The following is a 27,048-nucleotide window of genomic DNA, read 5'->3' as shown; positions in this document are numbered from 1 at the left end:
AAGGGTGTGCCGAGACGTGGGCCACTTGCTTGCTGCACCACTAGATTTAAGTTGGCCAGGCTGATGAGGGGTGATGCCCTTAAACTGGTCCCAGGATGTTTGTTTTCCGGTCCAAGGAGGGGGACCTGGCCTGGCAGTTTGGGCTGGACTGTTTCCATGAGGAGCAGGGTCCCCAAGACTGATGTGCACATGGCTGGATCCAAACTGGAAGGGTGTGACTGAGCAGAAGAATGATGATTTAGTCCCAGAATGACTGTGTGTGGATGCTTGAAACTATTGTCCATCTATATGTATATATCAGCAAGTGTTAGGGTGATACTATTTCTAAGATATGTTATCTAAGTGATTAAGAATCTGTCTGTGAGTGGCTGTCTTGGTGGCTGTATAGATGTGTGAGTGGATATATTAGTGGCTATGTGAGAGGGAGTGACTGTATCGATGTGTTAGTGGGTATATGAATAGCTGTATAGGTGGCTGTATGAATGTGTTAGTGGGTATGGGAGTAGCTGTATGGGTGACTAAGTGGCTGTATTGTCTAATGAGCGGGTGTGTGAGTGGCTGTTTAGATGAGTTAGTGGCCTTGTGAGTGGCTGCATAGGTGTGTGAAGGGGTGTGTGAGTAGCTGTATGGGTGACTTAGTGACTGTGAGTAGCTGTATATGTAAGACAGTAGGTGTGTGAGTGGTTGCATGAGTTACTGAGTAGTTTTAGTGTCCGTATAGATAAGTGAGTGGGTGTCAGTGCCTGTATTGGAGAGTAAATGTATATGTGGGTGGGTATAAGAGTGAGTGTGTGAGTATGTTAGTGGTTGCATGGATGTGTGACAGGGTATGTAAGTGGGTGTGTGAGTAAGGATACGTACAAGTGTCTGTATGCGTTACTACGCATATGTAAGTAGGTGTGTGGGTGAATGAGTGGGTGTGTGATTGGTTGTATGAGTGAGTAAGTGACTGATTGAGGCTCTATGGGAGAGTATGGGGTTGTCTCAGAGACTGTTTAGATGACTGAGTACATGTGTTAGAAAACTGTATGAGTAAGTGAATGGTTGTGTGAATATCTGTATGGGTGAGTGACAGGTTGTGTTAGTGTTGTAACGAGGAAGTGAGTGGGTGTGTGAGTGCCTCTATGCATGAGTGAGTGGGTGGATCGGTATTTGCATGAGTCTGTGATTTGTTATGTGAGTGGTTGTGAGAGTGTGCACCCGAGGTGGTATGGGAGCGTGAGTGGGTTTGTGAGTGATTCTATCGATGATGTCATCAATAACGTCACTGACCATGTCATGAGTGATGTAATATGTGAGGTCATGAGCAATGCATTGTGGGGGCGTAAGTTATAGTTGGGTCAGTTAACTGTAACTGCTGAAATTTACTGGTTTTGTACAAGGGATAGCTGAGTCTAACTATAACATCCTGTTGCCTTTGTTTGTTTCAGTGAATATATATACACCCTTACCCGCACACTACTTTCATTTTCTTTGTAAATGCATGCAAGGTAAAGACATAGTCATTGTAAAATCTTGCATGATAAAGACATGCGGTGTTCAGCCGTCGTTGTAAAGGCTGTATTCCGCTCTAAGATAATGCTTTCGGCCCTTCTCATTTATACTGTCAATATTACCTAACATTCTTAAAGCTGTGCTCATTCATTGTATCTTTGGAAGACATGGCCAAAGCATGACAGTCAATGAGGCTAGGTTGTGCAGAAAATAAGCATCATGTGTGCTCAGTACCACTCAAATATTTTTTTACTTAATAATATGAATAGAAGTATCACATTTTTATGAAGTCATTAACTCAGTAGGGTTTTCTGCTGCATCAAAACTTTACAGATGGCCTGATTTAGATATCAGCGGACAGGTTACTCCATCACAATGGTGACTGATATACAATCACTTTAAGGGGCCCATTAGGATGGCGGGCGGTTCACCCCCGCCAGGCCGGCGGTAGCCACCGCTGGCCTGGTGGGGGCGATCCACCTGCCATCCGTGCCGGAATGACCCCGCCATATTAGCATGGCTGGGGGGTGCGCGGCGGATTGAAAGACCGTCCGCCGCTTTTCTGCCCCGGTCGCCTTGCGACCGGAACGGGAAAGGGTTCATATGGTGGCAGTGTCTATCAGACACCGCCAGCCATATTACAATGGGCATTTACCAATGCCTTTCCATGGTGGCAATGCTGCCACAGAAAGGCATGCAGAGTCTGCTCTGGGGGCCCGTTGTGGGCCCCCAGGGACTCCGAGGGTGGTACCTATGGTACCCCCTGCATTTCGAAGTACAACGTGTCACGTTGTGCTTTGAAATGCACAACATGTATTTTTACTATTGCGGTGGTTGGGGCTTTTTTGAGCACCGCCCGTCGCAATGGTAAAAATACAGGATATGCCCGCCACCATGGCGGGCGCATCCTAATTTCCCCCCCACGGGACCCCTGCTCTTATGGCGGGCGGGCGGCCCCTTGTACCAGGAGGATGGCGGGCAGGCAAAGTCCGCCCGCCATCCTAATGGGGCCCAAGTCTCTAAATCTCTTTGGATTTTAGTGGATATATATTTCGGTGGATGGGACATCCACCCACCTTGCAACGGAGTAACTCGTCTGCGAATATCTAAATCAGCGCTTAATTAATTCTAAAGTACATATAATGCTGTTTCAGCATGACATTCTTTCCAATACATATTTGATAAATTGGATCACTGACAAAATATTGAAGGCCAAAAAATCAACCTACAAAAATTTCAGAGCAAGAATATCGATGTCAAGAATATCGACACACTATCTACAACATGGTAAGTAGAAAAATATTTTAAAAAATCAATGTAAAAAATATCGTTATTAAAAATCTTTTTTTTGTTACAAAAATATGTAAAATAAACTAAATAATACTTATAAATAAAAAAACATAGTTAAAACTATTTTATAATGTTATTTTAATAACTTATACATTATTAAAAAATACTATAAATTACCAATACATCTATACACATATAACAATAACATAAATAATAATTATATATAACAAATTAAAAATAATTTCTTTACTTTTAAATATTTTTAAAATCAAATATATATTACATTAGCTAAAATAAAACAAAAAATAATAAATAGCGGCGGGAATAAAACTACTATTCCAACTCGAAAAAAAGAACGACACTAAGGAAAATGTTGGATAGTGTAGGGATTAAAATTTCTATTTCCACTCCAGGGAGTGCAACAGTAGGGAAAGTGTTGGCTAGCGTAGGGGTATAAATTACTATTCCCACTCCAGCGAGTGCAACAGTAAGGAAAGTGTTGGATAGCGTAGGGATAAACATAACTATTCCCACTCCAGGGAGTGCAACAGTAAGGAAAGTGTTGGATAGCGTAGGGATAAACATTACTATTCCCACTCCAGGGAGTGCAACATTAGGGAAAGTGTTGGATAGCGTAGAAGTTAAAAATAACATACTTATAAATAAAATAATTTGTTTAATAATTATTGATTTAATTATTAAATAACTCTAAATTATTTACAAATACCAACAATAAATATTAAAAACATAACTACCAATGAATAATAAATTAACAATAAATTAATAACACATAATAATAAATACCAATAAATAATAATTAATAAATATTGATTACCAAATAATAAATATTGAACAGTACCATTTTGTTTAGAAAAAATATATTCATTATTAAAGTAATTACCAATTAAAAAATATAGAACAATTACATACATTTTTATACCCAAAAATAAAATTATTAAACATGAATTACCAATTAATAATTACTTATTAATGAAAAAGAAAAAAATAATATTTAGCAATATTTAATTGCCAATTAATGATTAATCAACAATACATTTATTTTCGTAACCAAAAAATTAACATTTGAAATAATTACCAATTAATAATTACTGTCTAATAAATTAATTCGCAATACACAAAAATACATTTTATAATTACTTAATTACACTTCAATTACTCCCAACACTATTCACCTATAAACACACAACACACTCCATTAATAAAATACACTTAACATAATTATCAATTAATAAACTATTTAACAATTAATAAAAATTAATTTGCCAATTATTAATTAATTAACAATATAATTATCAATAACAATAATTGAAAATAAATGATTACTTAATTACAATTAAATTACTTCCCACCTTATTCCCCGATAAACCCTCAACCCGCTACAGAACTTAAACGCAAAAATTCATTAAAATGTATTTCTAATTACTAAAAATGAATAATTAATTTAGTATAATTAAATTACTTCCCACCCTATTCCCCTATAAACCCACAACCCGCTATGGTACTAAAACACAAAATTGACTTTAAAACATTATTAACATATAAAAATTGTATACATATATTTTAAAACCAGTAGAACACTTATCAAAAAAAATATTAAATGCATAATAAACATATTAGTAACATCGATATATTTGATATTACTAACTTCGATATTACTTACATCAATATAAATAAAATCGATATTACTTACCTTAGGGTCAATATTCTGGGCATCGATATTCTTAACATCGATATTCTGTCCCTTCGATATTATCAACTCGGTATTAGTGTGGGTCGATATGTAATTTTCGATATTTTGACTACCCACCATGTTAAATTAGAACCCGCTGCTTTAGCATGATGTGACAGTAGAAGAATATTTCATATTACCTGCAGTGTTTGTCCTTGCTTGTCGATGTTAACTCATCCACAGCACTTAAAGAGACACTTACATGTGGCTTCTGTTACTTTCCATTTAAAGTAACATTAATTTTGAGTTGTAATTTGTTTTGGTTTGTACAATGGAAGTCCTTTTAAATTCTCACCTTTCTATTATGTAAGGTGTCGCCCTTTTGTCGGTATTATATAACTGTTAAAATAGTTTAATAGTCATGCATTTTTGTGTATATCTTATCGTACGTTTGCATGAAAATGGCACACTAAAACAGTAAAGCTTTGACACCTACCAAGACAAACAACATCATTCTTGCACTGACAAAGAAAGGACGGTGGCAGGTTTTGTGAATTTACTGCAAAGTAGTATTTGGCGGACACCTGTGATTAGTTGTCAAGGTTCATGTAGACAGCATTGTGTGAGCCGCCTCCAGTTTTAACTTTGAAAGAGCTGCAATTATTCCTGGGAGAGTCGTATAACAATGCCATATTGCCACAACATCTTGCATGAGCCACCTTTTGAGTCCCTTCTTGTTTATGCTGGTCGTGTAGATCTGATGACACAGTGAGGATGACTTGCTCTTTCCAGTTGAGCTGGTATAAACCTGAATTGTGATGTTTCTTTGGTGGGTTCGATCCTGATCGGTAGTGACCGAGCGAGCAATATCCCAGCACTTCTTCTCCCTGATAATCTGTTTTCACCCTATCTTTGGTGGAGACAGAAGTATGCTAGACATTAACAAAAATCTAAACCTTCCCATCGGTGGATCTGGTGAAAAGGTTGTAAATCTCCTATGTATCTAGGCATGCACTTAGGCATAGGAATACATGATTTTCCCTATGAATATGGACCAATGTAACCATAATATCTTTATTCAGTGAAGTCTATTTTGCAGGAACACTTACAGCGGGAAATATTGTCTTTGCTAGTTTCATTTACCACATAGCGCTTTACGTTCTGATGAGGCGTGCTGGAGGTTTTTGTTTGCCTCCTTATGCACAGTTTCTTTGCAAGAATGTAGCTGTAACATAGCCCATCCGTAATCTGATGTTACCTTTCGTAGGTCGCTTTCAACACATTTGTAGCTTGAGTTGATTTTTCTAATGGAAAACAGGTGGCATCGAGTTTCTAGAGTGGGGTCACAGGTTCCATTTTGTATTACCATTTTAACCTATCCGCTCTTTCCTGATTGTTCTGAGTAGTAGATGCTATTCTCCCATTCTTGTTTTTTACCTCGTTCGGTTGTGGTGTGGGGAGTGTGTACCACCTCAGTGAAGGGAGTTTGTGGGCAGTTTTTCAGTGTGCAGTTGCAGCGACCAGTGGAGATTAATGCATTCTGTCATTCGCCAAGTTCATGCCCCCTGTCTGTCTGCATGCAGAGGCCACTGGGCTCAGGCGCATAGTTTGCACAGGCTCTATTTTCTTCACATCCACAACTGCCTGACAGAGGCAGAATTAATAATATACACAAGCAACTTAGTTGCCTATAGGAGGTGTGAATCAAAAAGAGCCTTTGTTGTTAAATCTATATCTACACCTTCCTTCATATGATTGCCAACGATATATAACAATGAAGATATTTTGAGTGTATGTTGTTGAGGGCACTGGACAGGGAAAACTCAATGGGCGCTTTTCATTTGATCTGTTTCCATGAAAGAGTTTGGAGTGGTGTGAGTAAAGGGTGATAGGGTTTTTTCCACTGTAGCCTGATATGTCATTGTAGAAATATTTATTAAGAAAATAATTTCAGCGGTCGTTTATAAAGTGTGCTGTTTATTTCTTGCTTCGATATGGGATTTGTACAATTTAAAGTTAGGGAATATTCGTGTTTGATCGTATGACTTGCTGGAAGGTTTCAATGGAAGCAACTACTTAGGGGCCTATTAGGATGACGGGCGGACTCTGTCCGCCCGTCATCCTAGCGGGGTGCCTGCCGCTTTGTTTATGCAAATGAAGGGGGGTACCACAGGTACCCCCCCATGTGCAATTCCCACCCCTCCTTCACTCTGGGGGCGCGCAGGGGGCCCCTAGAGTGAAGACCGCATGCCTTTCCATGGCGGCATCGCCGCCACGGAAATGCATCTACCAATGCCAATTGTAATATGGCTGGCGGTGTCTAATAGACACCGCCACCATATTAAATATTTTCCGCCCCGGCTGCAAGGCGATCGGGCGGAAAAGTGGCGGGCAGTGTTTTTCTCCGCTGCGGTTCCCCCCCCCCCCCATTATAATATGGCAGGGGGAATTCAGGGAAGGATGTCGGGCGGATTGCCCCCGCCAGGCTGGCGGTGGCTACCACCAGCCTGGCAGGGGCAATCCGCCCGACATCTTAATGGGCCCCTAAGTCACTAAAGGTCTGCTCACTGCAGAAAAGTGCAGGTACTGACCTTTTTAATGTGCATCAATCCTGTAGAAGAGAACTAAGGCTGTACCGTTATTACCAAGGCTTTCTTGTATGAACAGTCCCTAAAACTGCACGACTAATGTAGTCCCAGAGGAGTATATTATATTAGGAAGCCTGAAGGTGGTGGTACTGATCCAGTAAAGGTACAAAAGTCTACTGACAGGTGCTAGTACTGTCCTTAAATGGTATAGCAGCTTCGTACATATGCTGTATATTACTACTTCGGTACAAAAGGGGGTGGTGATGGACGGAGCATCTGAATCGATCAAACACTCACACCCAGTCAAAAGATCTGGGTTTAATCGGTCACCGTTCTTTAGCCCACTCTGCCACCCCAGTTCAGACATGGCTATATGCAAATCAGTCTGACCCTGTGCCTCATGGGAACAGTCCAGCCTGAACTGCCAAGCCATGTCTTCCCTGGACTGGAAAAAAGCTTACGAGGACCGGTTTCTGGCATTCCAGCCATGTTCAGCACGGCTTCCTTGAATCTAGTGGCAAAGTGAGCAAGGGACTCACGTCTGAGCATACCCTGCCACACTTATGGCGGCCAAAAGCAGTGCAAAAAGGGGTGGTGATGGACGGAGCATCTGAATCAATCAAACACTCACACCCAGTCAAAAGATCTGGGTTTAATCCATCACCGTTCTTTAGCCCACACTGCCACCCCAGTTCAGACATGGCTATATGCAAATCAGTCTGACCCTGTGCCTCATGGGAACAGTCCAGCCCGAACGGTGATGGATTAAACCCAGATCTTTTGACTGGGTGTGAGTGTTTGATTGATTCAGATGCTCCGTCCATCACCACCCCCTTTTATACTGTATATTACTACTTAGCAGTTCCGCTGAGAAGTGCCAGGCTAACTGACATTTAAAGTATGTCCCTAGGTTAACATAGGACAGTAAACATTTAGGGCCCCATTAGTTTGGCAGCCGGGTTTTGTCCGCCCGCCATACCCTCGGGAAACGGTACCGCCTGCCGAGGGTGCGGCGCTCCCGCACTCCCGATTAGAATGCACCCTGAAACACTGGTGGGCGCATGGAGCATCTGCAACATTGTGGCAGGCGGTGCAGAGAGCACCGACTGCCGCAATGACACAGAGGCAGGTTGTGCGTTTCATTGCTCAACGAGACAGGCATCATGCAGTGCCTGCCACGTTGTTCATTGAAAGGCAGGAGGGTACCATAGGCCCCCCATGTGCACCCCCAACCCCCCAGAGTCCCTGTGGGCCCGCAATGGGCCCCTGCAGGCAGACGCCACATGCCTTTCCATGGCAGCACTGCCACGTTGTAATATGGCTGGCGGTGTCTTTCAGACACCTCCACCATATTGAACAAGTCGACCGGGCGGAAAAGCAGCGGACGGTCCAGCCATTGTAATATGGCGGGGGGTCTTTACTGCAAGGATGGCGGGCAAATCCTCCCCAGCGGGTGCGATCTGCCCGCCATCCTAATGGGGCCCTTAGTTTGGCATCTGTGCGTTTCCTAAAATATAACCTATAGAATGTTCTATTAATTTCCCTTTGTCCCCTTTCCAACTTACCACCCCCTAAAAAACCCACTGGCATGCCTACTTCAAATGACGCATGTTTGGGTGACTGTTTGAAGTGTGCCTTATATATGTTTTTCATCCACATAGCCTTTGTGTTCTAGATGCAGTGAGCCTGTTTTGATTTTTTTGATGCTGATGGCACTCTTCATTGTGTTTCTTTCCTATTTTTACCTTTTCAGTAGTGTAAAAATACTGTGTGGGGCATTGTTTGCCTCAGCCTTATAGGTTTCAATCCAGAGTCACCTTTCGTAGGAAGTCCGCCTTCACCTTCCTTCTGCTGCTGTGTCTTCATGAGCACATGATCGTGTCCCATAGGACATTTTGGCGATCTCATAACTGGCGTATGTCTTAAAGAGTGGATTGGGTGAGGTTTTGCACTAGAAATTACATTGAAGATAAACATGTTAGTTATACTTCAGTGAAGATACTTGTAGGACCTGGCCCTTTCTGCAGGGTTAATCACAAACCTTTTTCCTTCCTCTGGCTTTTTTTCATATTGAACTTCATTTTGTTGGCTTAAGGACTCTGGCCACCTTACCGCTGCTATTCAGTGTTAGAGTGTGCATGTTTTCTCCTATAAAACATGTTGTACTTGGTTTACATCTGTTTGGCATATTTGATTTACTTGCAAGTCCCTTCTCCAGGGGTATGCTATGTACCAAGGGCCTGTAAATTAAATGTGACTAGTGTGCCTGCAGCACTGCTTGTGCCCTTCACTGACGTAGCCTTTCAAACCTATCTCAGTCCTGCCACTGCAGGGCCTGCATGCACAGTTTACTGCCACTTTGACTTGGTATTTAAAACTACTTTCTAAGCCATAAAGTATCCTTTTATTATACACCCGTAGGCCCTAGGTAGCCCTATGGTCAGGGTGCTGTGTAAGTAAAAGTTGCAAAATGTGCCTTTATGTGGGGCATGTCCTGGTAGTGACAAACAGCCTATTTTGTTTCTCACTCCGTGAGACCTAGTCCTCTCTTAGGCTAGTATTGGCAATTCCCTTATATATGTTTAAGTGGCATTTCCTTATCAGAAAGGAGTAGGGTTATTATTATTATGTTTCTTATATAGCGCCTGAATCGACCCCCGAAGGGGTATCTCCGCGCTTGCCTTGGGAACCCGTCCTGGCTTTTCCCTGTGAGATAGCCCCTACAGGGCACCCCCAAGGTGAAAGCCAGGCATCCCGCCGCAGGGGGGCCGTTGTGGAGGTTAAGCAAGCTTAATGCCCAGAGTTGCAGAGTCTGAACCCATGATCAGGTCAGGCACCGAAGCGAGAATTATCGAGTCCATGGACATTTGAGCTCAAGACCCTGCCGCGTCGGGAATTGAACCCTGGTCCCGGGTCTGACCTCTGCTTCAGGGTCTGCCTGCTCTAACCAGTGAGCCATATTTGGTATGTTTAGAATAGTTGTGATAAATCTTGCTTACTGATATATTTGGATTTTACATTACTTTTTAAGAAACACCACTTTTAGGCGGTGTAAGGACCACGGTTAGGTTCATGGACTCACTGGTATACTTGTTTGCTGAAAATATATTCATTCATTTAATGTTGCTGATTGGTGAATCCTCCTGAGTATGAGGATAATAAACTTGACTATGATGTGCTGTTACCAGGGTATAGGGGGCGTCCCCAAAACATACTCTAAGATCACTTGAAATAAAATGATTCCAAAGGTGTAAGGTTCTTTGCAGGAATTCTTTATATTTTTTCAATTTACTTTTCATTATTTGCGTTCTTTGTTCATTTCTTAATGGCCATAATAAATGATTCTGATTGGATTCATATATGTGTAACATAAATACGCCCAATGCATTTCAGGCAGTGCCCTTCATCATGGGCTTTATCCTATGAAATAGAAGAAACTAGTACACAGATAAAATCTCAAACAACAACACGACTTTTGATGGTAAACATGAGAAAAGGCTTGTGTATCACCTACATGTCCTGAATGATTCCACGAAGCAGTGACCTCACTCCATTGTAACCTAGCCAAAGATGAAAGTAAAATATATAACCAATGTTACATAATGAACCAAAACAAAGATAGTTCATGGAGGCACAGTACTTTCAATTGACTATAAAACAAACCAATAATGCTAGCTGATAAACATTGTGTGCTACCGAAAAGGAAAATATAATTCTGGTCTCCTATAGGGAAATTATGTGCATATGTCTACAGCGGGGAGCTTACAGACTCTGGTACAACTGTGGCATGTGTAAGATAGCAAGAAGACTTGTAATGACTACACGAGCAGGACTGTCATGAGGTGTTCTGTGGATACCCCGTTTCTTTTGCATCCGGTGGAGATTGGACTCGTTCAGTTTATAACATTGAAGTTGCTTACCCTAGTCCCTGCGTATGAACACATATTTGATGAGCCAGAGGCTGGTTTGATCTCAGTCGGAGACCTCCATCCGGTCTTTTATTTTGTAATACACCATTACCCCCACGCAGGATGCAGGCAGACTCCAAGTTTCCGAATATATAACACAGGAAGCTCCATGTGCCAGATACGTGCAGATGAGTGTTTTCTTAGGATGTGTATTATTTTGAGTGTGAATAGCATTTTCTTCAAGGTAAAGTGTGCAACACAATGTGCTCTGCCTTTGAGTAGTTTACCTGTGTGAAGATTCAATATTTATAACTTTAATTAGTCACGTGGTCCAATAAATCATGTTCGTTTGAGAAAGTTTAGCAATAAACCGAGTCTGACATTTTGACTTTTGTACATTACGTCCAGGGAGTCAAAACAAATACCATGTTCATGACTGACCCATCAGACTCCGATCGTCTGTGCTCTCACCGCGGGCCTAAGCAATGAGATGTTGTGCTCTGGTTCTACTTAAATGTTTATATGTGTTTATGAGGACTAGAAATAGCCAAGTAGCATTTAAAAAAATCCTATATGTAAATGCACAGAGAGTAATATGCTATTTATTACCATTGTTGGAGGGGAGGAAGCCGCTCGCACTCTAAATAGCATACCACACTCTGTGCCTCTTCATATACATAATACACATAGGTATGTATACATGCAATGACAATGTTTGAAAGAGAATGTTATAAACCTTGGCAAAATGATAAAACAAGCTAAAAAATCGCTGTCAATCGAACAATATCTGTAGAGCGTGATTAACACCAAACCAATCAGTTATATTTTTATTTTATGATCTTAGAAATTCCAGCACAATAAAGGAACTTTACCAATTCAAGTGAGATGAAGGAAGAAATGCCAGCCTACCTAGAGAAGAACATTGCTGACTTTGGTAAGCAGAGTGATAATATTTGTTTATTTTCTGATGTTGAAATTCAGGATTGTGAGGCTATCTTGAATTAAGCAGTAACATTGTGCCTGAACGACATGGTCAAATGTGGTTTCTAAAAGCTTCAGTAGGTTAAATATATGGCTTGCAGTTTCTTTTAGAATAAACATGAGGTGGCAAGGTGTTCCTTCAGGATTCAAGAGGTTGGTTCCATATGAAAACGTAAACTGCAGCAACATCTCTATCACATATACATCAAATATAGAGTGCTTGAATCTTGATCTCGAGAACTATACCCCTACAAATATTAATGCATGATTCAAGCTAAACTAATTTCCTATACATTTCACTTTTGGGTTCTTTTGCTACTCCAACTCCAAATCTGTCATATTTGATTACATGGCTAGTAGTAGGATCGCAGTAGGATCAGGGAAAGAGTTGTTCGGCCTATGTTGCCTCTTCTTTGTCCCCTTCTTCCTCTGTCTTGCCCAAAAAATGCTGGTAAGACGGGTCTCCAAAGGGGGACATGTGTGGAAGGGATGTGGCGTTTAAGACCAAGTTTGTGGTGGCCACCACGTCGCCTGTTGGTAGAAAGGTTGTGGTGTTCCTTGACCCTTCCATCTTCTACTGCTAGAGTTCAATGAAAGGTCTGAATCTGCGTCATTTGATTCGCTTCACTCGTCCGATTTAGATGTCCACATCACTGTGGCAGTAAACTGCACCACATGCCCTGCAGTGGCAGAGGCCTGAGACAGGTTTGAAAGGCTACTTTGGTGGGTGGCACAAGCAGCACTGCAAGCCCACTAGTAGTATTTCATTTACAGTCTCTGGGTATATGAGATACTTCTGTACAATGGACTTGAAGGTAAATTACTTAAATATGCCTAATCAGATGTAGACCAATCTTACCACTTTTACAAGATAGAGCACATGCACTTTAGCACTGATCATAAGTGCCAGAGTCCTAAAACCAACAAAAACCGGTCAAAAAAATACAGGAGGAAGGCAAAATGTTCTTGGATAGTCCTGGAAAAAGGACCAGGTCCAACACCCTTTGGTGAACTGTTTAAAATCCTTCCTCCGGGACCTAAACCATATCAAAGCCTGCAACTGCCCACCCATAACAAAGAGATTTAACCATTGAAAAAGAGAACACCAATCATACTTGAATCCATCCTACCTTGCAACTGGACTGACCACCATTACATTACTTCCTCATAGCTAAGAGCGCAGTCCTCTCCAGTGGCCAACACGTGAACGCTAAACATTGTAATGTAATGTAATGTAAAACAGCTTTTATAAAGCGCATTCTATCGCTCCAAGGAGCATCTTGGCGCTGTAGTCCGTAGCCAAGATGGTAGGCCGGAAAACTACTCACATCATATTACCTGAGTATCATTTAGGGCCTAAACTAGCAGTTTGCTAACCGTATCTGGTAAATTAAAAATCCAGGTCTTCAGTGCTTTCCTAAATTCACTCCCAGTGGGAATTTGCCGTAGGCTTTGTGGGAGTTTATTCCAGGCCTTAGTACCTTGAACGGCCAAGGACTTTCCTCCTTTAGTGGCCAATCTGAATCTGGGGACTGTCAGGAGACACATATCTGATGACCTCAGGTTCCGAGCTGGTATGTACGGCTTGAACCGTGGGAGCAGATATTTAGGCCCTTTTTTGTGGTACGCTCTAAAGGTAATTACCACTATCTTAAAAAGCACTCGTTTATGTATGGGGAGCCAGTGTAGCTGTTTTAAGGCAGCGGAGGCAGAGGACCTCCTAGGCAGATTTAGCACCAGGCGTGCAGCAGCATTTTGGACAACCTGCAGCTTATGCAGGGTAGCTCTATTCACTCCTGCATATATGCTATTGCAGTAGTCCAAACGTGATGAAATTAATACCACTGCAACTGCCTTCCTTGCTTCCAAAGGGAGAAAGTTAAAAAACTTTCGAAGTCCACGAATGATGTTAAAGCATGATCCTGCCACTGCAGCCACTTGCTGTTTAAAAGAGAGTTTTTCATCGAATCTGACTCCCAGATTACGTGCAGATAGTACTGTTTTTGGCGGAATTTCCTCATTTGGGGGCCACCACATCTGAGGGGAAAACAGATTTTGGGAACCCACAGGGAGAATTTCGGTTTTGCCCGTATTGCATTTTAGATGGTTAGCCTTCATCCAATTGAAGGTTGCAGTAAGGCAATTTCCAAGATTCTCCTCTGCTCTTTTGGACTTGCTGTCTAATACTAGGATGAGCTGGGTATCATCCGCGTATGATACTGTGTTGATGTTATTAGCTCGATTAAAGGTGTCATATATAGATTAAACAGCACCGGGCTTAGCCTTGATCCCTGGGGCACACCTGTGGGATTTGACTTCTTAGCTGATAGATACTGTCCGAGAACAGTAATCTGTTTCCTATCCACAAGGAAATTTTCCAGCCATGCCAAGGCAGTGCCCCCTACACCCACCGTGGCTAGACGGTTGATCAGCATCTCATGCGAGACCGTGTCGAAGGCCGCCGACAGATCAAGGAGGACTAGAACAGCCCTGTCTCCCTGATCCATGGCGGCCCTCAGTGTCTCTGTTGTATAAAGGAGAGCTGATTCCGTGGAGTGGGAGGCTCTAAAACCCGATTGGTTATGATGTAAAAGGTCCTCATCCTCCAAAAATTTGGTCAGTTGTTTATTTACAGCTGCCTCGGTAAGCTTAAAAAGGAACGGTAGTAGTGAGATTGGCCGTAGGTTTGATATAATGGAGGGGATCAGCGAGCGCTTTCTTCTGCAGAGGTTTAACCGCTGCTAGCCTCCATTCCAGAGGGACTGTAGCTGATGCAAGGGAGGAATTTATTATGTCATTAATAATCGGGTTCACTAAATCAATCAAAGAGTGTAGTACCTTCGGGGGCACGGATCAAAAGGAGAGCCGGATCTTCCGGTCAAGATTGCCTGTCGACTGTCTTCCAAACTAATAGGAAGGACATTGGGTCAGTGATACACGTAACATCAACTCAATCATGCTATCTGATATTAGTAATGGTAGCCTGCTCCCTCCCCCCAATATGTATGATGCCCATGACCTCACTGATCACTACACTAACTCCTTGTCAAAAATCATGGATACTATTGCCCCCAAATAACTAAAGAGTTCTGTATAAAACCTCAAACCTTTGGTTTAACTGTAAACTTAATCAGGAACTCTGATGCCTCAGACTTGCTGAATGAGCATGGAGACTTACCCCCTATATAATGAACCTCAAACTCCTTTGGCAAAGATGGAGCGCCTACATTAGGCACATTTCACAATCCAAGCAGCATTTTGTTCATATTTAGCTAGACCAGCAATAAATCGACCAAAAAAACCTTTCGGAAGTTGTAAAAAAACAAACAAACTGGAAAAGTATTGCCCCTTCCTTAGACAACAAAACCCTACCTAGTAGTGGAACCTTTTCCTCCTCTTTGCCCAGAAAACCATGCAGATCACAACTGATCCACAGAACACTATTAATCTCTTACATATCCAACCCTGCAACAACCCACCTTATGTTCAGAAACTCATAAACCTAAAAACAATGCTGCCTGGTCCAGCTTTATAACCGTTGAAAGTAACATCTGAAAACTGCTGATTTCTCTGAAACTCCAACCATAACAATTATCTTCTTCCCGCCAAACTCCCCAATGGGACCACTCACCCCTTACAGACTAAGATCATCAATGCTTCACTTACCCAAGACTCCATACCGTATTGTTTAAAAACTGGCCATGTTATTTCCATCAGAAAATGCCAACTCCGTCCAGTTCGACCCAAAGAACTACTGCCCTATCTTCAACAGCCCAACTTTGGCCAAACTCCTGGGAACAAAATATGTGCACCTACAGCTTATAAATCACATTGAGCAATTTCAACTCTTCAACCAATGTCAATCAGGTTTCAGACCGGGCCATATCACCAAAACTGCCCTGGTAAATGTTGTTGATGATGCTTTACCTTCACTTGATCAGAACGAAATTTGCTTACTAATCTTACTTGACCTGTCAGCTGCATTTAACACTGTCAATGATGAGAATCTTCTGAATCTATTAGAAAGCAGGATGGGTTCTCCTGTACCGTATTAAAATTGTTCTCTTTATTTCTACACAACAGATCACAGTGCATCCCAATCAACCACGCTCTAGCCAGTCCATCCCCTGTCATGCTGGGCATCCCCCGAGGTTGTACTCTAACCCCTACTCAGTTTAACCTATACATGGAGCCCCTAACCTAAACTCTCACACATCTCCTACCACATGTACATGAAATTACCTCTCCTGAACACATCAGCACCCTCAATATCACACACTCAACACTGGTTGACTTGTAACCACCTCAAACTCAATGCACAAAAAATCATTTTTTTACTGTTCTCACAGCCCAGCATCGCCCCTAGGATCAAAGACTAGCTACCACATCTTATTTCCTTGAACTGTACCCCACATATCATTGACTTGGCTATAGCTCTAGGGATCGTTCTGGACAATAACCTTTCCATGAGAAATCACATCAGTGTCCGCACCAGAGGCGCTAATCCAACTACAAGCATTAAGGAAACTAAAATCTTTCCTCCCAACATCAGATCTCAAAACAGTGCTTCAAGCGCTTGCAATATCCATATTAGACTATAGTAGTGCAACCCTTGTGAGCCTTCCGTAAATTAAACTTTACCCGCTGAAGGCTACATTAAATGCAGCAGCAAAGTTCATCACTGGCTCAAAAAAAAAAGGAATCACATCATCCCTGGCCTGCTTTCATTGAATTAGCTATCAAAAGAGGCTAGGATCCGTCTCACAATTGCCTATCTGACCTACTTAAGCTACGAAAATTAAACAAAAAGAAAACCTACAATCAAGCCTTTTCCGGCATTGCCCCAAAATTCTGGAACTCTCTTCCTACGGAGACCAGGTTAAACCCTTCCACTTCCTTCTTAAAAAAAGAAGAACAATTTCTACTTCCAAACCGATTCCTCTCAGGTGTGACTCAATTTTCTGCTTGCCTGAGATCATCATGACACCAAATGCAGTTTCCCCATTCCATTACCTATAAGGGACTATTTGCTCTTATCTTTCCCCCTATTGCTCACTCTGTAATTTTTGCCTATATGATCAATAACTTGTTGTTCTACATTGCTTATCGTTTGTACTATAACTACCTTTTGTTGTTCTTGTTAATCGCTATGGCACCCGACAGTGCCTTTTTCTCACTATATAAAAGTCTAAAAATAAAATGTAAATATTTTTGAAAGGAGATATTTATGAAACGTTAGTATTTTTGCAGTTTATTTTTCAGACGTGACTTTTTTTCAAATCTTATTTTTGTAGTCTGATTTCACATGCTATATAAGCGGTTATGCTTCACAACCCATCAAGATTACTCTTTTAAAATGAAAAGAGCAAATTCTGAACTTGCAAATTATTTGGGGGGGGGAACACAAATGAGGACTTTTGCATTGCAAGTGAGAAACTCTATCTGGATGGAAGTGCAGAGCCAGTGTCAGATGTACAGGCCAGGTAAAGTGATTCCTGAATAAAGGCTTGTAGTATCACACCTCTAGATTTAAATAATTAATGGGCCTGAGCCCTGTTCAAGAAACTACCAGTACATATGAAACTGCATTCCCATCAAACACGCGCTGTGTAGGTGTGTCCGCTCGAAGACAATATTTAAAGAAAGATGCCTAAGGGGAGCCCTATAACCTGACTGGGATCATCAGTCTACCACATGGATCTCTTACAAGCGGAAGCAACGCTGATATAAGAAAGTGATGGAAGGTAAATTCATAGACTCTTGCATACCTACTACTTAGAATAATATAAACAGTACTACCTAAGGAAGCAAGTATGAAAAAATGTATACAGCCATCCCTGGGAAAGACACTGCTTGAAGTTTAGTTTAGTTATTTATCCATTATTTGAGTGTTCATGCTTGTACAGTGAGCAATGTAAGTGTTTTTTTTCTGTAGTCAATGTCTGTTTTTTTAAAACCAGGGCCGAAATACAAGGTTTTCACAAATGTTTACACAGAGTAGCAAATGGAGCTCCATTATTTGTTTGCCCCACATACCATGGTGTGCAAGGCAAGGTATAAAGGTGGTAAGTAGTAGCAGCTTATTTTGCACATTGTGACCTTGCTCAAAGGTTGTCATTTCAAAGAGTTGCGTGACTGTTTTAGTGTTTAATAAAAAACAACCTGTAGAACTTCAAAATGCGGAAAGCAATTTTCATGCCGAAACGTGATTCAAAACAAAAAACACGAAGTTCAAAACTGCAAGTATTTTTGTGTTTGTTCTGAAGAGTAAAAATTTGGTGTGAAAATTATATTTTTTGTGCCAATGTGTACTGTCTTGTGAATCGAAAACTAAAATAGTTAGATTTGTCTTCCAACGAATGCTTTAAGGAAGATTTTCGTTGTCGAAAACTATGCCAGTGCTACCTAAGGCAAACAAAGTTTGTGCAAAGAGTTTGGAGGAGCAATTGCATTGCACACACACTTTTTAAACATTGAATATGAGAACTGAAGATTACTTTAAAGTGAATTTTACTATGTTTGTTTTTCTCATGTTGCTAGAATTATTTCACAGTTTTAATTTTATCAACAAAAAAATGAGCAAGCAGATTTTTCCACATTTGTTTTTATTAATGAATTTCAAAAAGTTTATTCACAGACATGCACGTTTTTTGTTGTGAAACTGGGAATTGCATATTGAAAGTGAATTTGTGATATTAAAAGTCCCTTAGAATAATATATTACCCACTATGCCACTCACAGTTGTGCTCGGATTCATGCTTGCAAGCGCAGTAAAGCCAATAATCTTGCACTCAGAAAATATTTCAGTAAACGTGGGCTATTCATTATCATATTCGTAATCCTATCGCACACATCTGTCGTTTTCCCAAGAAGTCTGCTTTTTCCATTTGAGGCAAGATGCTCCAGGTCCATGCTACTGCCCTACTGATCCCCTAATGCATTGGAATAAAAAAAAACAAAAGCTGCACACCCCACACCACCTAAACCTTTCATGTTCTGATAAGTGAAGAGATGCAACACAATTGTTCCCCCGCAATCCATTAAGAATGCCTACTACCTTCCCATTTAATGGTACGATATATTCTTGTGTATCTTCTGCTAGAATTTATTCTAATTTCTTATGTATGTGTATATGTGTGTATAGATATATATTACCTACTGGCACTAGCCAATACCTAGTTTCCATAGGAAAATAGTTTGAATTGCTTATAACTTTGGCACCATCAAACGGTGCCAAAGTTTCCCCAAAAAGTGCCATACTCTATCTAGGTGTGCATGGACATTTTTGGGTCGATCCGTCATGAGAGGAACAAGAAAAAAAGGAGAGGGGAATAAAAAAAAAAAAGTTTCTCATGTTAATTCCTATATAGGTTTTAGGTACGACTACAGCACAAACTGCTGAACGGAATAGCGCCACATTTGGCAGAAAGCTAGGTCTTGATCGAAGAAGCAAAAAATATTTATTGTAAATCCATTCAGTAGTTTTTAAAATACAAAAGAAAAAACTAACTTGTATATATAGAGGTGCGAACACTTCGTAAATCCTCCTAATCTCGTGCAGAAATGTAATTGGCTGTCAACACTAGAACCAGGCAGCCATCTTGTGACTCTGCCTCAGACTAATCCTAAAGAAAACATAACAATAAAGAGGGGCTGAGTAGGAATACCATGGCCCCCTAGCCCTGGTACTGGGGTCATCCAGGGACCCTGCCAGAGCAAAAACACATATTAAAAAAAAAAAACATTTGCTGCGAAACTGCGAGAATTGGAGTCCAACAAATGAACAAGAGCAGTGCGCCAGGTCCCTGGGGCTTATTTTAATATATACTATGGGAAAGGGGTGCATGCAGCCACCCTCATTCCCGCTATGGGCCTCGGGGATCGCCACCTCCCAGGAGCCAGGCGATTGATAAAACATGACGAGGGGCCGCCCACTCCATAGGCCTTTTATGGCCTTGCGAGCCCCAACCTCCCTGGGGCTTGATTGAAAAAAATAAGAGGGGGGCCGTGTGGACCCCCTTTTAGCTATAAAATATCCCCGGACAACAACCTAACTGGGGTGAAGAAATTTGAAGAGAGGGGGAGGGGGCTGCGCAGCTCCCACCCCCCCCACTACTGGGGTATACCATGCCCTGGGGACCACCAACTCCCCACATCATTCACAAATTCCTTCACACGGGGTGATGGTGTTCCCTGGGGTCAAATATGGCCTGGGAGATGGGTCTCTTGGTCTCACTTCTCCCTCTACAAATTCCTTCATCCTGGGCAGGTGATGGTACCAGGGCAATTTATAACTAAAGAGGTGAATCTGCCCAACCCCTCAAATCCGCTTCATACTAGGTGCAGTCTAGAAATCTAGAATAAGATAAATGAGGAAATGAACTTTTGAAAAAAAAATGTATTCTTTGATATTGTTCTTTCAAAGAAGGAGGTCAAACCCACACTTCTCAGGCTGTTTGAAGTATATTAATCCAAGATGCGGATTAATTAGGTAACACATAAATTCCCTGAGAAACCAAATCCTCATTCAGCATCTAAAAAGATCATGATTAGCTTTTTCTTTTCACATGAAATCCTGAATTGATATGGTGAAAGGAATTCTCCATGATTTAAAAATGTATATATTTTTACAGATTTGGGTACATTTTTCAGCAGATTAGGCTACTCCCTCTTATGTCTCTCTCACCTGCCAAAGAATCAAATATCCTTTTGACAGAGCGGTAATTTCATCTGGTAATTTCTCTTTTTAAAAAAAATATTTTTATTGATATGAATTTGATACACACAATGCAGTCATGACTTTCAAAGCAATAATACATCAAATTGTAAATCAAATTTCAATTCATTTGGCAAAACAGTTTAGAAAAAAAAATGTTTTCCTTGTAAGAAGAACATAATATAAAAAAAGAGAGAGGGAAAGAGCAAAAAAATAACCAACAGAATTAGATAACACTACACAAAGCCTGCAAGATACTCTATTCAGGGATGGGGCAGAAAATTAATCATGAACCAATTAGAACGTAGCAGGAAGCCTATCATTTGATCCACTCTTCAATCGGGGCCCAGATCTTAGACGCCAGCTTCCTCCTCCGCTTACCCTTTAAAGAAAATACTGAAAATTCAAGCTTATAAATAGCAAGCAGTCTAGCTCTCCAGTTCATAAATGTCGGTGCATCTGGAGACAACCATTGCGAAGTTATACACAGCCGGATCTGAGACATAGCTATAAACAAAAAGGCATACATATGCCACGTATTTCCAATATTTCCTGAGTCATAGCCCATTCTCACCATTTCTGGGGTCGGGGTACATCGAATCTTGAGAGTAGTGTTGATAAAGTGCTCAACGCCTGATTGAAAATCAGAGCGGCGTGGACAAGAATAAAACATATGAATAGCATCTGCTGCGAATAGCCCGCACCTTGAACAGTGGTCCCCCTTTCTACTGCCCCATTTTGCAATTCTTGCAGGCGTATAATATAAATCAAATAGTGCCATATAACTTTGGGTCCTAAGACTTCCAGACACCAGCACCTCACTGGCAATCTCCTAAGCTGGCTTTAGATCAATACCTGATTTTCCAGGTTTGCCTGCCTATTTAGTGCTTTGGGCCCCTAAATCATCCGGAAGACTAGACCATAAATACAGATATAACATTCCTATTATGGCTCTTTTTTTAAATTAATTCAAATATGGGTAATTTTTCAAACATTGAGGATGCTCCATCTAAGTTTTTATGCAAAAACTTTGAACCTGGAGATATTTTAAAAAATCATGGGAAAGCAACTGAAATTTGTCCTTCAAAGAGGGATAGGGTAATAAATGTCCATTCCCCACTAAATCCCCTATGGCCCGCAAAGCCTGCGCTTGCCATCTAAACATTGTCTGTTCCTGAAATATGCAGGGTAGGAGTCAGGCAGCTTTGAAGGGGGTGTATATATTAAGGTTAGGAATAGACAATTTCCGCCCAAATTTTTGCCAGATTAAAAACATAGCTATAATTACCTTGAATCTAGTTCTTTTAAAGTAACTTGGCTCAAGAACCTCCAGCATAATACCCTTAGCCTCAGTGCCTAAGCCAATCTCAAAAATAGTAGGTCGATTGCATAATGGCACCTCGACATTATCCCCTAACAATGGCACTCCCAGAGATTGGGCCATCACCAACCAATAATAAAATACCAAATTTGGGGGCCGATTAGGATTGCGGTGAATCCGCATCCTCCGGCCCGGCAGAAGCCACCGCCGGCCCGGAGGATGCGGATTCACCGCTGCAGTGATTGCAAAGACCCCCGCCGGATTAGGATGGCAGGGGGGTCATCTGCGGACGTGAAGACCGCCCGCCGCTTTTCCGCTGCGGTCCCGCAGGGAAAAAGCTCTAATATGGTGGCGGTGTCTATCCGACATCGCCAGCCATATTAGGATTCATGCGGAAACATGCTTTTCCACGGCGCGTTTTCTGCTGTGGAAAAGCATGGGGTCTTTGGTGTTTGGGGGCCCGTTGCAGGCCCCAGGGTGTCGGGGGTGGGAGGTGCACATGAGGGGTACCTATGGTACCCCCCAGCATTTACATGCACAAAGCAGCAGGCACTTATATCAAAATAACCAGTCTGTTGGCCAGAGATGCGAAGGAGGAATACAATGCCTGAATCACCTGAATAAATTCACTGCTGAAGCCCTTCCACCGAAGCCCAGCCCACAAGAACCCCCAGGAGACCCCGTTGAACGCTTTCTCGGCGTCCAACAGGATCACCCCGAGGGGAGAGGCCGTGACCTGTGCCCAGTCCAATAGGGCAATGACACACAGGACATGATCTGTGGTGTCCCGCCCCGGAATTAATCCGTGTTGACGTAGAGAGACCAGTGGGGCGATAACCTGGACTAGTCTAAATTCTAAAATTTTAGATTTTTTTTAGAATCCCTATTAATAAGTGAAATTGGACTGAAAGATGAGGGGCTCAGCCCTGGCTTACCCTTCTTTTTAAACAGAACAATAGTAGCCTGTCGCCATGAGTCCGGTACGATACCTTTCTGTGCGAACTTAAGCACCATAAGGAGATTCCACCAAATCTCCCTTAAGAATGTCTTGTAAAACTCCAAGGGCACAGCATCTGGGCCACTGGCCTTGCCATTACATAGGGCTTTAATGGTGGTCTCAACCTCCTCCCAAAGAATAGGAGCTGATAGTAATTCATTCTGCTCATGCGAGATCTTGGAGGTATTTACCCCAGATAAAAAATCCTCAATCTCTGACTCTACCTGAGCACTCAAAGTATCTTTGGTATATAATTTGGCATACTATTTTAAAAACACCCCATTCACACCCTCCTGAGTATCCTGCACGGTTCCCAATTTGTCTTGAATTTTAATAACACAGCTCTGTACACTTCTCTGATGAAGCCTCTTAGCCAATACCCTGCCAGAGTTTTCACCGTACTCAAACATCATTTTTCGGTATTGGAGGTACTTAGTAGCAAGGTCCTGGCCAAAGGACTCTAAAAGTTTGGCTTTTATTATAGCAACCACCTGCTGGCACTCCTCTATATTGTGGCCATGCTTAATTTTAAAAGCTAACTCTGATTCTGCAGACCTAAGTTCCTCCATACAACTCTTAACCTGCTCTTGTTCCGTCATCCACCTAAATGAGGAGAAGCTTTTGGTCTCTCCTCGTACTCCAGCTTTTAAAGCATCCCAGACCACTCTGTCAGGCGCAGTATCCCTGTTGATATCTAAAAATTTCACTATCCATTTTTGAATGTTTTTGGTAGGTCTCATCCAATAAAAGCTTTCTTTCGAAAGTCCACTCACGAGGGGACTTTCTGGTGCGAGACCAAGGACATTCAACTATCAATTGATTGTGGTTGGATAAAATCCGGGGATGGACAGAGATGGAGGAGACTTCAGCAAGCTGGTCTGACACAAAGAAATAATCGAGCCTAACCAATTTGTTACAGGGGGCAGAGTAGTATGTATATCCATCATCCGTTTTATTGTGCCGAAACCATAGATCCATAGCCCCATGTTCTTGTAATAATGTTTGAAGAGCCATGAATACTTTGGATTTCCTGCCACAGTAATTGCCATGCTCTACCAAATTAAAATTGCTAGCTATATTAATGTTCATATCCCCACATTTCATAAGTGGACTAGGCCAAGTGGCCAATTCTATATTCAAATACTTAAATACTTCAGAATCATCTATATTTGGACCATAGACTATACAAATGGTTAATGGCCTCCCACCAACTAATAGCTCTGCTATGCTCCACCTCCCCATTCGATCTTCTCGAACCCTTTTGCAGACCCCTACACCTCGCTTCAGGAGGATGGCCACTCCTCTAATCATAGAGGTCTGCTTAGAGCACGCTATCAAATCATACCCAGGCAGTTTCAGACAATCAAACCTTCCCCAAGGTATGTGGGTCTCCTGTATACATAATACATCTAGACGCATAGAATGTACAATTGTAGAAAACAATGCCCGCTTTTTGGCGTCATTAAGACCACAGATATTCCATATACCTAAGATACGTTTACCCTGCCCCATCGAAACCAAAAAAGTACCACCTCATTTGCAACTTTACCAAATTTATAGACTAAAGAACAAATATATAACAACATTGATCGAAATTTGAAGCCAGGACTGCAATACCATTTCAAATCCCTACTTAACCATGCCCCTTCGCAACCCCACCTCCCCCCCCTACCCAATTCCCCAAACCCCAACCCCCCCTTCACCCACCCATCCCTTACAACACCCTTAAGTGGCAACAGGACCAAGGTCCTTGTGATGGGGAGAGCTGGTTGCACACTCCCACCCGGATTCCCTCACCCCCTCAAAACAAACACTAAGGGCTAGAGACTAAAGCATTCGCAAGAAAAACAAGAAGAGAATTGAAAAAAAGGAAAAAAAACAATAGGGGTACTAACCCCCTGCAATCCAACTTGCGCTTGCCCCGCCTCCAGCCTTAACTAGCAGACTAAGCACCTCTAAAAGGCTACCCCCGCCTCATCTATATCATGGCAAGAAATTCCTTGGCCTGAATTTCAGATAGAAAAAATCTTCTCTGCCCCTGAAAAATGATTTTCAACTTGGAGGGAAAAAGCATAAAAGGCCTGTGCGCCCTTCGACTGGAAAGGGGAGATCAGCTTGCGGAGCTGCCACTTCCGCTCCACTGTGGCTGGACAGAAGTCTGGCTGGACAAAGAAATCCCAATCTTTCCCCCGCCTTTTTCTGTCCGGTCTAGCTATGTCATATATCTTTTCCCTCGCTAGAAAGTTGTTGAGGCATATCAATATTGCACGAGGTTTGTCCCCTGAAGTCCCAGACTTTTGCCTCAGTTTAAAGGGAAATTGATGAGCATGCAGGACCTCCTGCTGCCAGTCCCACTGTGTAACTTACGGAAATGCCTCGCCAAAGAGCTCCACCACGAATTGCCTCACATCACCTCTTTCAGGACCTTCAGGAACCCCTAGGATCCTAAGATTGTCTCATCTGGCCCTATTTTCCAAATCGGTAAGCTTCCATAAGATGTCTTCTTTCTGCGCACCAAACAAGTCAGTTGCACACTTCTGCGCTGCTAAGGCATCCTTGAGATTGGAGATCCTCTCCTCAGCCTCTCCGATTCTAGCTGCAATATCTGTACACTTTTTTGCAACTCTACGAATAGAGTTCTGAACTCTACGACAAGCCCCCTGAGTACGGACTTTCTCCTGTTGCGACTCCTCGCGATGCGCCGCAATGATCGTCTGATAGATAAGCGTAAGTGTGTTTTCATAGGGTGGCAAATCAGACTGATTATACTGTGTTATAGAAGCTGCGGCTAGCTTGCCCGTCCCTGAGCCATGCAAGGTAGTGAAAGAGTTATCAGTAAATGAAAGTCCATGCGCCTCAGGGCCCTCTCTCACAGGATCCCAAGCATTCTGACCATCCACCTGTGCGGGGGACGCCTCCTCACTCAAGACGTCATTCTGCCGCCTATCCCTAATGTTGCTACTGTCATCCGTCCATTCAGGGTCATGCTCATCCCCAACTAGAGATGAGCACGTGTGCTCTGAGAGAGAAAATAATTTGATCGCCTTCAATCTCTTTGGAGGACTAATTTCCATCAACCGCACAGTAAGTAATACCATCAATTGCCTTAGGAACAGAAGTACTGGCTACAGAAGGAGTGCCCAAAGAACTTAGGATTTTATCAACTGGCTGGACTACAGTTCCCAGAGTTCCATTCACTGGAATGCTTGATCTTGGACTGGAATCCTCTTTCTGAGGGCTCAGCATCGGGCAGTTCGAGATAGCCTCCTGTTGCTCAACCAGAAATTTCTTGCCAGTCTCATCATGTGGGAAGATCGCTTTTATCGCGGAAACGGATGCAGAGTCCAATGTTGGTGGGACCCCCCTATTTCCTCGATGACCTTCACAGGACCTACAGGCGCTTGGCAAACTGCTACAACAGGAACTTTTAACTTTGCCTTAGCAAAAGAGCCGGCACTGTCTTAACGCGTCCTTTGGAGCTAAACCGATTGCGAACGGCACCTCCATCTCTAGCCACTTTCTCGCTGCTCCGCCCCGCCTGAGAGATGGATCATTCATGACCTCCGGACTGTTTATTGATGTTGCGGCAGCAGCAGCTGCCGCAGAACGGGCCCTTTCTGCCAATGCCGCCTTAAAAACGATCTTGGGAGTCATAGATCCACTCCAATGCCACCAGAAGCCAAATACACCGCGTACACCAAAGGCTGAGCGCTGACACGGCAAAGCTAGATACCGGCCTGAAGAACGCCAAAGCCGATGCTTACTGCAGAATTCCGGATTCGATAAGTAGGTAATGGCTCTAAGCATGCCGTTGTTCAATGCTAATCCCGACTTGTGAAGAGAGAGAGCCCACAGATGCTACTTCAGGAGGGGTGGTTCATCCGGACGAGAGAACGCCAGCTCACCCAGCCGACCCCGCAGCAGCCATCTTGCCCTCATCTGGTAATTTCTCAATGCAAAACCCTCATGCTACCTCTATTTTACCGCTGAAAAGGTGTTGGGCCCTTCACACCATGTATTACCTTCGGCAGACTTTAAATAATCATGAACAGTCAAAAATGCA

General features: G+C 42.4%; 1 protein-coding gene across 2 annotated transcripts in view; it reads left to right on the top strand.

Moving 5' to 3' along the window:
- The window catches only part of LOC147688800 (ATP-dependent translocase ABCB1-like), a 205,898-nt gene that overhangs the window by 25,207 nt on the left and 153,643 nt on the right, over positions 1-27,048 (top strand). For both annotated transcript variants that reach the window (XM_086941716.1, XM_086941715.1), the window contains exon 2: positions 11,815-11,904. In XM_086941716.1, the coding sequence (XP_086797842.1) occupies positions 11,856-11,904 (49 nt within the window). In that variant the 5' untranslated portion in view covers positions 11,815-11,855. The remainder of the gene's footprint in view (positions 1-11,814; positions 11,905-27,048) is intronic.

Source organism: Lissotriton vulgaris, chromosome 10 (genome assembly GCF_964263255.1).
Source record: "Lissotriton vulgaris chromosome 10, aLisVul1.2, whole genome shotgun sequence".
NCBI lineage: Eukaryota > Metazoa > Chordata > Amphibia > Caudata > Salamandridae > Lissotriton > Lissotriton vulgaris.
The sequence above is the reverse complement of the archived record's forward strand: the minus strand, read 5'-3'. Positions and strand labels throughout refer to the sequence as shown.